This window comes from Lepidochelys olivacea, assembly GCF_965140295.1.
Source record: "Lepidochelys olivacea isolate rLepOli2 genome assembly, chromosome: 15".
NCBI classification, from domain to species: domain Eukaryota; kingdom Metazoa; phylum Chordata; order Testudines; family Cheloniidae; genus Lepidochelys; species Lepidochelys olivacea.
In genome coordinates, this window is record NC_140425.1 from 10,966,437 (window position 1) to 10,982,334 (window position 15,898).

Here is a 15,898-nt window from a genome sequence, read left to right on the forward strand (position 1 = left end):
AATGAATTTGGCAACTTGTCCAGGTTCCTTTGCAAGGGATCGATCCAAGGTGTTCAATCCAAAAAACTTCACTTTCCTTACAATACTGCATTCAAAAACCTGAGTAGGCATTAGAGCCTGCTCCTGACACGTCTTGCACAGTGGATATATTTTGATCCCCTCTGTATTGATTTTCATTCCGGCAATGTGACCCAGCTGCAATCTCATAACTGTAGATGTTATTTTCCTAGATGTTTCGGTATCAATCAGAGGATCTTTCATCTTTTGACCATTAATTTCAGCTAATATTTCCCTTGCTAGGGCATCAATATCTTCAACCACTGTCATTCCAACCTGAGTTTCCCATCTTCCAGTTTTGGCCAGGTCATCAGCTACCTCACTCCCGTATACACCAATGTGTGATGGAATCCATTGAAAAGGCAATTTATTGTGTCAGTGTGTAGTGCATCAGGTATTGTGCAAATACAACTTGCTGGCAGACTTGGGTCCCCAGCCTGCAGTGGTCTCTGTATGGGCACACCCTTCTTCCTTGGTGGGACCCATTGTAAGATGAGGGGCTTCATCTGGTTCATTATGACTCTGTAAAAGGGAAATTATATAGCAAATACTGATGCCTGCATGTGACAGGCAGTACCTGGTTCTTCGAGGCCCCCCTCTGGAGGTCCCACAGACTTATCACATCCCGCCCCAGGAAAGGAGTAGTGAAGGTGGGTCTTCCAGGCCTGCCTAGAGAGGCTGCATGGAAGCAGCCAATCTGAGCCCAGCAGGCTCCGATAAAAGGAACTGCAGGGCCTGAGCAGGTCAGTTCCTGGCTGGGGCCAGAGGAGCCAGGCTGGGTGCTCCTTGCTGGCCACAGGAGCTCATGCGAGAACCAGAAGATGGATTCTGGTGGCACTGGCATTCAGTGAGGAGGAAGAGGATCTGAGGACTTCAGCCCTGAGAGAAGGGTGAAGAGAAAGGAGCTATGTGGGAAAAGGCCCAGGGAACAGCAGCAGTTAACTGGAGAAGGCAGTACGCAGCTGCTGTTTATAGGATCCCTTTGTTTGGACGAGCAGTAGTGGGTGAGCACAGGTTCTCCCATTGGCCACTGGCAAAGTGACCTCAGTGCCGAGAAAGGGGACAAGTTTCCTTTACAAGCCTGAGCAAAGGGCGGGATTGAAAGGAGCCAAGGATAGGCAGAAGACAGAAGGCCCCCTCAGGGAGGCAGGGCTGAGTCCAGCTTGAGCCTGGGATTGGAAGACTTTTGTTTTGTGTTATTTTGGACATAAATACACCATTTGACTGTGTAACTTGGCTGGAGGGCTGAGCCACTGAAGACCTACCAAGCAAGGGGCACGAGGAGCGGATGGGGGAGGGGAGATTGCAGCACCACAGCCAGCCAAGAGGAGGTGCTCAGGAGGTGAATGCCCCGTCACACTGCAACGTTAGAGGTGCAAACCTGCTGGCTCTTGAGAATTCCTAGTGAGTTTTCTCGAATGTTTTGGGAAAGGAATGGAATGTTAAAGGCCACCCCAGAACTGGCGGGGAGAGCATACTCACCTGCCAATAGAATCCCTCAAAAAAGCAATTTAAAAAAAATTTCACTGGTAGGGTCTGGCCTCTGCTCCTTTCCCAGCTCAGGCAATTGCATTGGGACCACAGCAAACCTCCAAGACCACCCAAAAAGCAGGGCCTGTATTGTTGTTATTAAAGTTGAGGGACACTGCAATGAGTGGAAAAATTCGCTCAGGAAGGCAGAAAAGTCTGCTGCATACATGTAGGATGAATCTGGCTGAGGCCGTGATGCAAAGTGAAATCAGATCATCACACCCCTTTCCAGTTTAGAAAACAGCAGGGTCTGGTGACTGTAGATCTATGTAATTGGATGTTTTTTGCACCTTCGAGAATAGAGAATTAATTCAGAACCAACCTACGGGCTGCATGTTAGTGGTGCATGCAAGAAGAGACCTGGTGCCTGAATTATATTGAAAGCCCTCTGGGGCAGGGACCTTGCCATCTTATGCAGTTATGTAGCACAAAGTTCACGGTCTCCCTGCTATTCTTATTTAACATTTATATTGTGGCAGTGTGTGGAGACCTACCAAGCTGGGACCCAGCTGTGCCAGGCACTGTACAAATTTATAGGAAATGACTGTCCCTCCCCACAGAGCTGAGCTTATCCTCCATTTCCAGTCCTGTTTGTTTGTCCACCTGCTGTGCACTTGTAATAACCTAGACTGTAAACTCTTTGGGACAGAGACTATCTTTTAAACAAGTGTTTCCTCAGGTCAAAGTGCCCCCAGTCCCTCCCTGGAGCCCTTAGGTACAACCACAATGCAAACAACAACTGCGGGGTGGGGAACAGAGAAGTCAGGCAAGGCTCTTTTCATGAAGTCACTGAACACCAACTGGAAGGACCCTCTCATACCACAATTCATTAGCATTCCCTGCTCCTTTCGGCTCTGTCAAAATACCCTCGGGCATTTTGCATGAAACCTGCAATTTACTCCGCAGAAGAAAAACAAACAACAACAAACAAACGGGAAGATGCACGTTGATAGGTGCATTAGCAGAGCCTGCTAAAGGCAAATACAATAGGGCAGTCAAACAGCAGCAAGAGCCAGGTGCCGAAGCCCACTGGCATGCCTGAGTCATGCAGGGAGTGGGGGTGGGCTGCGCCGGCACAGATGTTTGCAAAGCCACGTCGCACACACTTGAGATACGCCCACGCTGAGTCACAGCACAGTACTGATGGGGTTGTGAGATCAAACCCATTTGCCCCAGGGAACAGGTTAGGCTATCCTAGTACCACCTCAGGGCGTGTGCAGGTGGCCACATCTTCAGGACCAATGTCCAGGTAAGACCTGGAAGGCAGAGAGGTTTGTCACCCTGCGCCTTCAGAAAGGACATGGAATTCAAACCGTTTTGGATATTAGTCCCTTGTTTTATGGAAGGGCTGCAGAGGAATAAAGAAGTATTGCGTGTCCATAGGATCTGCTCTGAAGATCTGACCCATCCTTGGAGGCTTCGTTGTCCAGTCTTCTGGTATTAAGTCACCCAGCCCTAATGAAAACAGGAAGCTTGGGATCTTGGGAGAGCTGGCTCAGACTCTCCTTCTCCCAGGAGGATGCACTGAGTATATTGAGTGTAGGTGTTTCAGCTGATACCTTTAGAAGTGAAGGCCCTGTCTCTGCTCTGCATGGATTTAAAAATCCAACGGTGCATAAAACCAGGTTTGTTCTGTTGTCCTGGCTGAACCTTCCCTCCACTCCATCTTACTGCTTGGCATTGCTTAGCTGCATCCCCGCCTCGACTGGCGGGTACAGCTTATGAAGTGCTTTGACAGCCTTTGGGAAGAAAGACACTATATAAACATGCAACAAGACCCTCACACCCACATTTAACTAGAATGGTCCTGGGTTCATCTATCAGTGCAAGATTAACTTCTTCACGTGTTGTCCGGACACCGCCAATAGGGTCAAACATCCTCAGTTTGTGTTTGTGTGCGGTTCCTCCAGATCCCAGGACGAGGTGTACACACTGGTTGTCACCCTAACTCTGGGCACTATTGTAACATACACAGTCCGGTATGTCCCTGGGCCCGCGCCACTTCCTGCAGCCCCCGTTGGCCTGCAGCGGCGAACCGCAGCCAGTGGGAACCGCGATCAGCCGAACCTGCGGACGCAGCAGGTAAACAAACTGGCCCAGCCCGCTAGGGGCTTTCCCTGACCAAGTGGCATCCCAAGTTTGGGAAACATTGGTCTAAGGCATCAGCCACCCAGGCAATGGATGGAAGAACACCTACTGTGACTGTCTAAGGGATGGACTGCTTTGGGGTCAGGAACTATCTAAAAAGAATAAGACAAAGCATCAATCAGAACAAGCCAATGTGTGGAGGATCAGTTCTGTAATCACCCCTTGTAATCATAGTGGGGTTTGAACTTGGAATCTTTGGTCTGAGGACACAGATCACCACCACTTCAGCCTAACGAGTAAACTCATTAGCAGGTAGCTGTAGTAAGTTATTATCTTCTAGTGGCCCAGCCACTAAAGTGGGACATGAAACACCATTTGCTAGTGTATCACATTTGCAGATACAGTGTGGAAAGTGCCAAAACAGCTGTACTCCTAGGACTTTTAAAGCTTTGGGAAAAAAGTTTGTGCTAAAAATTGGCAATGATCTAATCATGCAAGTGGTAGGAAAAACGCTCATCACACAGTTAACCACTTAACTTGACACTGGCAAGAGGGATGGGGGATAGAGATAGGTGGCTCATTATCTCTCTCTTTAATCCTCTGACTTTGACACACTATAATTAAAAAAAGATTAAAATCTGCAGTTTATCTCACAGGCGGCTTTGCAATAAAGCAATAATTAACCGCAACAAATCTCTACAATACGGAGGGTTTTATTTTTTTTTTAATATAGGAAGAATTTTTTAAAAATACAAGAAGTTAAATCTAAAATAGGAGGCACTTAAAGTGGAGTTTGCCTTCAGCTGTTCTCATCTTCACTGATGGCAGCATAGACTGGTCTAGAGCTGATCATCGATAGAGGACCAAGAGATCAGGGGAGGAAGAATTTGGAAGTGACTTTGTTCTATGCTCCTCTGGCCTAGGTGAAGGGAACCAGCTGCTGCAGCACTGCAGTCCTCTTTGGACTGGTGCTTCTCATCAGAGAAGAGATCATCTGCAGGGACAGACCACAAGAGCTGCACATGAGGTGCATAAATAAAATAGTCAAAGCCACTTCTCTGGGGAACACAATGCTAAGGCGGGGGGGAGTGCAGAGAACAGTTATCTCTGGGAGCTATAATGGATGAACACCTGTCCACTGTAACATGAGTTGTCCTCTTCTGAAAGTGACATTGAAGCCACCGAGGGATCCCCCCGCCCCAACATTCTGGTCCAGAATTCCAGTTGCTCTATTACAACTCATGGTTCTCAGTCTTAAAACCAGCAAAGCAATTCAACTGCCAAAGCAAGGAGACGAAACCCTTCTCCTGGAGGCAGCCCGAAATCATTCCAAACCCAGAGACGCACCGCCTCGGTTCTATGACATGGCCGATCCAGACTGCAATGTACCCAGTGCAGCCACAGACAGCATGCAAAAATTTTCCTGCTGCAGAATTCGGGCCACGTTTTCCAAGGCTCTGGCTAAGAAAGGAACACTAAGGAGGGCTTTGATCACTTGATTCCATGTAGGAACCGTAGCTGTGGGACAGGACAGGGAAATCACTGCAGCACGTGGATTACTGGCTGGGTGAGGCAGGGTACCTACCACGGGCTAGTGAAACTGAGCTGAGGCTTGAGTGAGGGCATCCCCCAATCCCAGCTCCCGCCCCTGACTCATTGTACAGCCACGGACAAGTCGCAGCTTCTCTGCCTCAATCGCCCCGTAGTGAAATGGGGAGAAAAAGACACACCCAACAAGGGGGCTGTGCAAATCATTGATTTTTGGTTCACTGGCAGTTTTTAAAAAAATGAAGGTTCTTTTGGGGTGAAAATGAGATTTGGGGGGAATTTTTGTTGGATCCAAAATTTGGAAAAAATGTAGTTTTGGGTTGAACAAAACGTTAAGCATTTTTAACCTTTTTCATGAAAGCAAAGGAGGAGGAGGTGTTGGCACCTGAATAACCTTCAGCTCAGTGTGTGGGACACTCAGGACAGCAGGGACCTGAACCCAGGTGTCCACCTTCCAAGTGAGTGTCACTGGGCTAAAGTTATAAGGGGTAGGAGCTGGGGGGCACCACACCAAATACCTCCTGTCTTGTGAATGGTGATGAGCCAAAGTCCCTTGTGAATGTAGCCCCCCTCCCCCCCCCAAATGTTTGTGGCTAAAATTATTCAGCAAATTTGACTGAAAACTGCATTTCTTGGCAACTAAATTATTTGTCCAAAGAATGTCCCCCAGTTCTAGTTGTGAGGATTGGTTGATTAACAGGCTTTAAAGATGCTAGGCGTTATCATCACATCAACAGGTGACACGATGGCCCTAAGAAATGCCCTCCGGCACAGCACCAAAATCACAGGGAAGCCCGTTTCACACAGTTGTGAACCGAAGCTATAAACTGGACTGTTTGCTCAAAACTGGGCCCACGTGCAGTCCACAGACCTATGAGCTCTGGGTTGCAATCTGTGTTGGTATCTAGACCTGAATTCTGAGCGAGCGCCCACCTGCTTTGGGGTTTAACTACAAATAACCCTCCGTATTTGCTCACTATCCCAATGCAACAGCAACAGCCAGCTCAGCCTAGACTCAGGAATGAAGAGGCCCACTCCTCCTGTTAGTACATCACTACCGAAAGAAAAAGCAGGTCAGAGCGAGTCACAATGGCTTCTGCCCCAGGAAAAATTCTGAGTCAAAATCATCCCCTCTGTAGGGTGACTGAGAGTGCTGGGAGTTTTAAGCTGCCACTGCAACAATCCATCTAGAGAGTGGTTTGCCTTGCCCTTCCCTCCACCACTCCCCTGGTAACAGGTTGGAGGCACCGACTCAAAAGGCCATTCTTGGTAAGCTGGCAACACTCTGGTTCCCAGAAACCAAACTGTGACCCTGCAGGGGGAAAGGGAACACAAGGAAGAGGAGGGTAATTCTCTGAGCCAGCCCCACAGCTCCCCCAGGCCAAAGCAAGTCTAGAGAGCCACAAACCCACTTCTCCATGGCTGACTCCTGTGTGGGTCCATGGCCCCTCCTTGGGCCTATCCCGTTAGAGATGGTCAGGGTTGAGGGATGAGAGAAGGACAGTATTAGCAGAGAAAGGAAGGTTACTGGAGACAAATGACGTTGTGGAGGACTAACACCCACAGCAGCATACCCTGCACCCCAGAGGCTTCAGCTATAGCCTACCTGCCTGCTTGCAGAACACCCGATATTCTGAAGAGCCCAAAGTCCGTGATCACCACCTTCCCGTTGTCATAGAAAATGTTTTTAGACTTGAGGTCTTTGTGAAGGATCCCCTTCGCGTGCAGGTACCCCATTCCCTGCAAGAGAGGAGAGAGAAGGAACTGGAAGGGAGGCACAAACAACTGGGATCCCCGAGGAGACAACACCAGCTCGTGCCAGCATGCAGCATGGTTACAGATGGCTTCCAGTACCATCTCTACATGGACCAAACACATGGAGGGGGAAGGGATTTCAGACGTGAGTGCTCCTTCACTTCCAGGCAGCAGAGCCGGTCCAAGCGAGGGGTCCAGGAGGGGTGGGAGCACACACATTTGTATCGCCCCTTTTGCTTGCAAAACAGAATTTCGGCTGTGAGAGAAAACCACATGACATCATTTCACCCCTCGGCCTTGGCTCCTGCCCTGCACACAGCCCTGGGGCGGCACACAGCAGGGTGCATAGGGCCGTTATTCTCTAGTGCAAGCATGAGCAGGGTGCAACTAAGATTTCAGGAGCCCGGATCCACTCAGCCCTCCACAGTCCACTCCTGCACCCTAAAGCTCGAATCAGTGGGAGCGTGAACCCCCCAGCAGAGCTCTGCCCTAGGGGACACAGGGAATGAAACAGTTCTTCCCACACAGTGCTGCTGCACCAAGGAACCTGCAGCCATGCAGAGGGGCAGCTTCACTAGTTACTATCTGCTAAGTCATGACCACTAGCCATTGCCCGTGTAAGGGCAGTGTGGAACTGCCTTGCCCCAGGAGAAGCTTAGGTAGTCACAAGATGTCCAGGCATGCAAGGGAATGACTATTCCCTGTGCTGCACAGGACTCACTGTCTGACCTTAGGCTTGTCACTTGGAGTCTCTCGGCCTCAGTTTCCACATCTGTAAAATGGGGATGACTAGGATAAGCCAGGAATTCGCAGGGCTGCTGTGAGAATCAATTAATGTTTACAAAGTGTACTGAGATCCTTGGCTGGATGCTGCCAAAGAAGAGAGCCATTCTGTTATCATTTTATGCCTATTTGCTAAGCTGGTTCCAACTTCATCAGCCTGATTAATTCATTATGCAGAAAAAAACAACAGCATAACAAATAGCGTTCACTTTCTTGCAATCCAAAAAACTAAGGGTAAGAAAAGAAATTAATTTGTTTTTATTGCAGTAGTGCTAAGTGGCTCCCAACCAAGATCACTGTGCTAGGTTCTACACACTTGCAAGCTCACTCACACTCACACACACACACGCACAAGCGTGCACCCCCCCCATCTATTATGTTATAGTGACAATCGGCTTCCAAATGGCCCATGCAGTAGAAGTTAGTTAGTGTAAGCAAGCAATCACCACCTATGAATGTTCATTATAGGCCAAATCCCCCAGGGATATTTTCAGCCAAACTTCGACCGAAGTCAGCAAAATCAGAGTCAGGGCCCAGGGACTTGTAAGGATTATACTGAAGCACTGTGAAGGCAGCTGCTGGGCAAGATGTCCAGACTCAGGGTTTTTTGCCGTACCCAAAAAAGGGTGATGTTTGGGCGAAAGGCTTTGAAATTGGGCTTGGCCACAGCTAGCCCAGGGTGGTGTGTGGACAACAGCAAACATCCTAAGGTAAGTCAGTGCTTAGTCACTGGGTGTGCCTGAGCAAGGGTCATTCTCTTCCTGTTCCTTTGTGCCACCCATGTGTTTATGAAAGAGGCAGCGGTTCTCAATGAAAGGAAGAGGTGGCTTTGCAAAGCATTGTTATTTATAGCCTTGGTTTTGGCTAAAAGTTTCCTGTAGGAACAGCACTGATGCTGCATACATAAAACTTCAGAGGAGCCCCGTTCAACCAGAGCATTATCGTATTACACACAGGGAACGTGCTATTTCAGATACTTCCCAAACCCAAGGACCGGAACCTGCACTGGGGAGCCAAACTCCCCTCTCCGACACACACTCAAACCACCCTGGGAGTTGTGCATGTGTGTATCTGAGGGGAGGACTTGGCTCTTCATGACTTGTTTGCTTTGGATCAGTCCGGGGCTGCAGTTTAGGAGGAAGGAATTTATCCAACGTATTGCCTCGGATACTTCTCTAAAGGTGGAACAAGCCCTGGGCTAGCAAACAGCATCTTTGCCGCCCAGCCCAAATTCTCTACCTCTCCCCCACATCTGTTATCCCAGGTCCCACACCAGATTCCAACAGCCCCCCCTCCCCACCCCCCAGCCTTTGCATCAATAATGATAAAAGCATCCTTTGCTAAGTACTACATTTTAATTGCCTCAGGCTTCCTGTGTATGTGCAAAGTCAGCTCCCCCTGCTGGCTCAGCTTTTTAAACCAATTAACCCGAGGTTGGCTAGGATCACATTACAACAGGAACCCTTGCACCCAATAATCCAATAAGCTTTAAGGATCTTCAATCAAGTAAGGCGACTAAAAGGATAGAGTCGTCCAATTACTGTGACCGATACAGGACAGTCAGGGATCCCCGTCTGGTCTTACTCCGAGCCACCTCTCCTCCCTTGGTCCAGGCTACACTGAGCCTTTTCTAGGCTGGCTGGGAGAGGAAAGCCTTGGTGCAATGCAGAGGCACAGCAAAGGCTGCACTGAACAACATGCCAAGCGTGAAAGGTTTGGTGATACAGCATGGTGTCCCCCCTGCAGTGGCTGACCACTACACAGTTTGGCCTGGATGCTAAGGACACATGCACAGGGGCAGCTATAATTTAAGGACAGGGAGAGTGTTGGCCCCTCACTTGCAATGGGAGCTGTGGATGGTCGGCTTCTGAAAATCAGGCCTGGGCGTTTAGGGCACTCCTGTGTCCACACCCTACACACTATTGTAAAAATCTCTGAACAAAGTATGCCTTTGGATGTATCACTTGAAAACTCATAATTTGCTGATCATTATTGTCCTAATAAAATGTGTGTGGCAACACTGTATGTGAAGTTATAAGATTCTGCTGTATGGTGTTCTTAACACATGTTCCAAACGGAGTTTAAGCAGTAAACAAAGTCATTGAGCAGGAAGGGAAACAAAAGGCTGCTCAAACAGGTAAGAGAAAAGCAGCAGGGAACATCCTTCCCTATACACTCCGTCTCCTGAACCTCAGCAGGAAATGTTTTCCAAGAGGGGGACAGACACTATAAAAAGGAGGGACAAACACCCCAATGGACCCTCCTTTCTCCATCTCTGCCCATCGATTCACTGCACCAGAAGGGACAAAGGAAGCAGCCATTGAACTGGAGAAGGGGTCCTGACCTATAAAGTTCGGTCAGTGTGATGCTGAAAGCATGTGGCGAGAAAACTTTGCTTTGAGTTTAAAATAGTTTGTTAAGATAGGCACCAGGTGTGTTTCATCTTTATTTTTCTTGTAACCGTTTCTGAGTTTTATGCCTCATTACTTGTACTCACTGAAAATCTCTCTCTTTGTGGTTAATAAACTTGTTTTATCTAATCTGGTGTGTTTAAATTGAAGTTTCTGGGAAACTCCATTTGTGGTAACATGATGCGTGTGTGTGTGTGTTTGTGTGTGATCTCTATTGATGAAATGACAGACTTTATATAAACATCTATTGTCCAGGAGTGGGCTGGGCACTACAGGACATACATTTCTGGGGGGAAAACTAAGGCTGGGAGTGTGTTGAGGTCACCCTGCAGTATAATCAAGGCTGGTAAGAGCAAAGAGCTGGCTGGCTGCAGCACACACACAGACATAGCTGAGAGTGATTTGCACGCTGAAGGCTGTTTGTGAGCAGTCCAGACTGGAGACTACAGAAGCAAGGCATTGTAAAGGGCACCCCAGGTTAGAGGGCAGGGGTGACACAGCTACTCATTAGTCTGGATCAGCGGTGGGCAACCTACGGCCTGCGGGCCACATGCAGCCCATCAGGGTAATCTGATTATGGGCCGCAAGACATTTTACTGATGTTGACCGTCCGCAGGCACAGCCCCCCGCAGCTCCCAGTGGCTGCAGATCTCTGTTCTCGTCCAATAGGGATCTGCAGGACAGTGGCGGACAGGACCTGCGGACGGTCAATGTCAGCAAAATGTCTCACGGCCCGCAATCAGATTACGCTGATGGGCCACAGGTTGCCCACCACTGGTCCGGATTGTACCCTGGGTATATCACAGACGCCTAACCTCAGGCACCCGAATTTGAAAACACTGGCCTGTGTGCCAAAGTGAAATAACCCACTAAGGAAGGAGGGAAGGGGATATCCTGATGGAACGGCAGCAGAGACTGTCCACAGATCTTAAGTACAGTAAAGAAAGATCCACTGATGCACACTAGAGATCTAAGAGTTAACATCTGTAGCTCTTTCTTGCTTTGCACAGATCTGGTCCCTATCTTTAATCTTTGGAGATTCTTCCTTGGCTCCATAAAGCGACTTCAGCTGCATCTTAACTCTTTGCTTGTCCTCATCATTGAAAGGATTTCAAACCAAATCATTAAGGTGTAAAACTAAAGGGAAGCGTTATGGGGAGGCCTGTCTTTTAGACTAGGCCTCAGAAGCACAATCCGAGCCATTTCAAAGAAACTCGGATAAACTGAGCTGTTAAACTCTGCTACTTATTAAGCAAAACACTTAAGGATATGCTTAAGAATATAAGAACTAGGGCTGCCAAATTTCTAATCACACAAAACCGAACACCCCTGCCCTGACCCTGCCCCATTCCTTCTCCGAGGCGCCACCCCCCACTTGCTCCATCCCCCCTCCCTTTGTTGCTCACTCTCCCCCACCCCCACTCACTCGCTCATTTTCACCGGGCTGGCTCAGGTGGTTGAGATGCAGGAGGCGATGAGGGCTCTGGCTGGGGGTGCGGGCTCCAGGGTGCGGTCAGAAATGAGGAGTTCAGGGTGCGGGAGGGGGGCTCCAGGTTGAAGCAGTGGGTTGGGATGTGGGAGGGGGGTGAGGGCTCTGGCTAGGGATGCGGGCTCTAGAGTGGGGCTAGGGAAGAGGGATTTGGGGTGCAGGAGGTGGTTCCGGGCTGGGGCATGGGTGCGGGAAGGGGTGAGGGCTCCGGCTGGGGGTGTGGGTTCTGGGGTGGGGCCGAGGATGAGGCATTTGGGGTGCAGGAGGATGCTCTGGGCTGGGGCCAAGGGGTTCAGAGGGCAGGAGGGGGACCAGGGCTGTGGCAGGGGGTTGGGGCACAGGAGGGGGTGAGGGGTACAGGCTTCGGGTGGCGCTTACCTCAGGTGGCTCCCGAAAGCAGCAGCAAGTCCCCCCTCCAGCTCCTATATGGAGGTGTGGCCAGGCGGGTCTGTGCACTGCCCTGTCTGCAGGCGCTGCCCCCATAACTCCTATTGGCTGCGGTTCCAGGCCAACGGGAGCTGCTTTGCCGGCACTGGGGCACAGGCAGCGTGTGGCACCTCCCTGGCTGCCATGTGCCATGGGGCATCAGGGACCTGGCGGCTGATTCCAGGAGCCACACAGAGCTAGGGAAGGCAGGGAGCCGCCAGGGTCCCTTTTCGACTGGGCGTTCCATTCGAAAACTGGGCACCTGGCAATCCCAGTAAGAACGGCCATACTGGGTCAGACCAAGGATCCTTCTAGCCCAGTATCCTGTCTTCCGACAGTGGCCAATTCCAGGTCCTTCAGAGGGAGTGAACAGAACAGGTAATCATGAAGTGATCCATCCCGGTCCCTATCTTTAATCTTTGGAGATTCTTCCTTAGCTCCATAAAGCGACTTCAACTGCATCTTAACTCTTTGCTTGTCCTCATCATTGAAAGGATTTCAAATCAAATCATTAAGGTGTAAAACTAAGGGGAAGCGTTATGGGGAGGCCTGTCTTTTAGACTAGGCCTCAGAAACACAATCCGAGCCATTTCAAAGAAACTTGGATAAACTGAGCTGTTAAATTCTGCTACTTATTAAGCAAAACACTTAAGGATATGCTTAAGAATATAAGAACTAGGGCTGCCAAATTTCTAATCACACAAAACCGAACACCCCTGGATGGAAGTGATCCATCCCGTCGCCCATTCCCAGCTTCTGGCAAACAGAAGTGCTTAACTGTGAGCACTTGCTTAAATCCCATTGACTTCAATAAGGCTTAAGAAGATGCTTAAAGATCAGAACGTGCTTAAATGCTTTGCTGAATCTGGGCCTAAATAAACCCAAACTAGGTATTAAAACATTAGGAGAGCACAAGTGAAAATACGGAACCAGGGAGAGAAAAGTGAAGCTCCTGTCATGACTTGGGCAGAGTGTAGAGGTTGCTTTATGACATGCATTTGCGTGTTTCAAAAGGTTATAAGTTCTACAAAGTAAACAGGGCTAGAGAACCACTCACATGCAATGCAGCCCAGTCAGCACAGTGAGAGGAAACAACCTTAGCATTTCCTGGACTGTTTGTGATTTTAACTGTGCAACTTCCACGCTGCACCAGAGGCTGCTGTAACTGTAGGCAAACTAGGCAGCTCCCTGGGGCAGCAAGGACAAAGCTGAGCAGCACTCTAACTTGGTGTGCCAGATCGCAACGTGCTCACATAGATTTGGCCCGGCCACCCCTCTGTCATGACGACAGCAGAGCCAAACCTGAGAGAGTGGCACTGCAACCTGGCACTTAGCATGTCCCTCTCCCCGCCCCTTCTACCATAACCATAGACCCATCAGAGGGCTTGCCATGCCCCACCCCAGACAGACAGTCATCATCCCTCCGCGTTCAGCAAATCTATTCTAGGAGGTGGGAGGGGGCGGCACACTGAAGTATTGCCTAGGGAGGCAGATTGTCTTGAGCAGTCTCTGCGATGCATGGATGCAGTTTCTGCATTTCAGTTCCCAGGGTTGGTTGATTTGTTTATTTTTAAAAGAAAAAGCCAAGCTCTCTAACCACAACCACCACTGAAAGGCTGCATGCACCACACACATGCGTCTTTAAGTGTGAAGGATGCCAGGGGCACAGGTGGGCAGGGAATAGTTTTCCCACCCTGTGAGAAGTTGAGATTTTGAGACATTTTCCCATCCCGAATCAGGACAAAAAGCCAAAAATCACAAACATTTTCACAAACCAAAAATAAAATAAATTCAGATCAGGCCAATCAAAACATTTCCTTTAGATTTCAAATTTAAAAAACAACAACAAAAAAACCCAACAACTTAACCCCCCGTCCCCTGTAAGTTAACACACATTTCTAAACAAAAAGTCATCTAACCATAACAATGGGACTCTTTTGTTTAAAAAACAAAACAAAAAAAGTCAGACTGGGATATACTGACAATTTGGAAACTGATTTGCAAATATTTTTCAAAACACAAAATTTACTGAAACTCACCCTTCCCCCCAAATTGTTCTCGTTTGGATGAATCCACATTTTCCAACCAAAAAATGTTTTTTTGTCAAACAATTGCTGCGCAGATCTAGCAAGTAATGCATGAGAGGATGGGGGAAACACACAGGTGCTCTGAACTGCATCCCTCAACCTGGTTTTTAAAGTTTGTCCCTCTCCAGATCTGCATATGCCAGTGCTCCGTAGAGACACGGGTAAGGAGATCGGCACCAATCAGCCATTGGTGCTTGGTGTCCTGCTGGAAGTGCTGCGCCTGGCAGGGCTAACAGGAAGCCTCTTTGGCCAGTGCATGGCAAGGAACAGCCACTGAGAAGTACAGCTGTAAATGTGCATGTGCATCTCTCCGGATGAGAGAGCTTTGAGAGGGATCTTTTTAAAAATGTTTGCTGCTTATGCTCAGTATGAAGCTTTCAAACGTTTTGAGCTTTCTCTGGGCACGTCTGCACCGGAGCTGGAAAGGGGCATTTCCAGCTTGCACAGACATACTCATGCTAGTTGTGATACAGCCAGCATGATAAACATAGATGTGTAGCCACAGCAAAGGGAGGGGCCCGATGCCTGAGGACATACCTAGGGTCTTGGACAGGATGATATTTGGGGTGGCTAGCCCCTCCCGCTGTCATACTTCCATTCTTAGGATGCTGCTCGATCAGTATGTCTCCCCGAGCCGGAAATTTATACCCTCCAGCTCCGGCACAGACATACCCAGAGAAAGTTCCACATGGCCGAAAGCTTTGTACAGAGCATACGCAGCACATTCTAAAAAAAAACAACCTCTCCAAGCTCTCCCATCCGGAGACACGCACACGCGTGATTTTACAGTTCTGCTTCTCAGTGCACATCCCTTGGCATGCACTGGCTAAAGATCCGGACTGTTGTCAATTAGCTCTCACAGATTTCAACTCAAGCAGGAAACGATACCTTCCAGGTCCAGCGTAGACATAACCTTTTAGTTTCCAACCCATTTTCCTCCCCCACCATGCTCCTCTATAGGCCAAGTTTCAAATGTCAAAGTTGAGTTTTCAGTTATCACTGTGAAAGCAAAAGGTGCAAGCAATTTTTAGCAGGAGAAGTCCATTTGTATTCTGGTTTTTGAACACGCCCACACACCTCAAATGTAGCGGCACTGATTTACTTTCCATTTATTTTAAGAATGTAAGAAAAAAAAAGTTCCCTCTGGACAGCGATCATGAACAATTACAGCCAAAATGGAGAATTTTTCAGTAAGATCCAAACTTCCAACTGGATGTTGATTTACCCTAGCTGAGGAACTGGCAGACAGTACTTAAGTAGTTGATATTTCATATTTCTCCTATAATTTGTTGTCTTTCAAACTGAGGATGAATTTGGTCAAGTCGGGTGAAGATCACCACCCTGCAGACAGCCAGCACAAGACCTAGGCACCACTTAAGCCACATTTTAAGGGCTTAAGTAGGACTTCAGTTTCATAGACTAAGTCCAAAAGGGACCATTGTGGTCATCCTGCCCAGCCTCTAAGGGTATGTTTACACTGCAATGTAAGCCCTTGAATTCAGGCTCAAGCCTAACCTCCCTTCCATCTACACACAAATTGCACTAACCCAGGGCTTGGACCCAGGGTCCCAGGACCCCATGGGGGTGGAGGATCCAAGCCTGGGACCGTGGGACCCAGAGTTCTAGTCCTATTTCTTGGCAGTGTAGACATAGCCCCACTGACTTGTGCTCTGGGAGTCCACCTAAAGTATCCCACAATTCCACAGGCTGACTTTCTTTGCCCT

At 48.8% G+C, this 15,898-nt stretch overlaps 1 protein-coding gene across 1 annotated transcript in view; it reads right to left on the reverse strand.

Annotated features, from left to right (window-relative positions):
* Nucleotides 1-15,898, reverse strand: part of KSR2 (kinase suppressor of ras 2) — a gene marked incomplete at both ends in the record, with an annotated part of 270,212 nt that overhangs the window by 15,281 nt on the left and 239,033 nt on the right. The window contains one exon of the mRNA XM_084649295.1: nt 6,830-6,963. Within this exon, the coding sequence (XP_084505421.1) occupies nt 6,830-6,963 (134 nt within the window). The remainder of the gene's footprint in view (nt 1-6,829; nt 6,964-15,898) is intronic.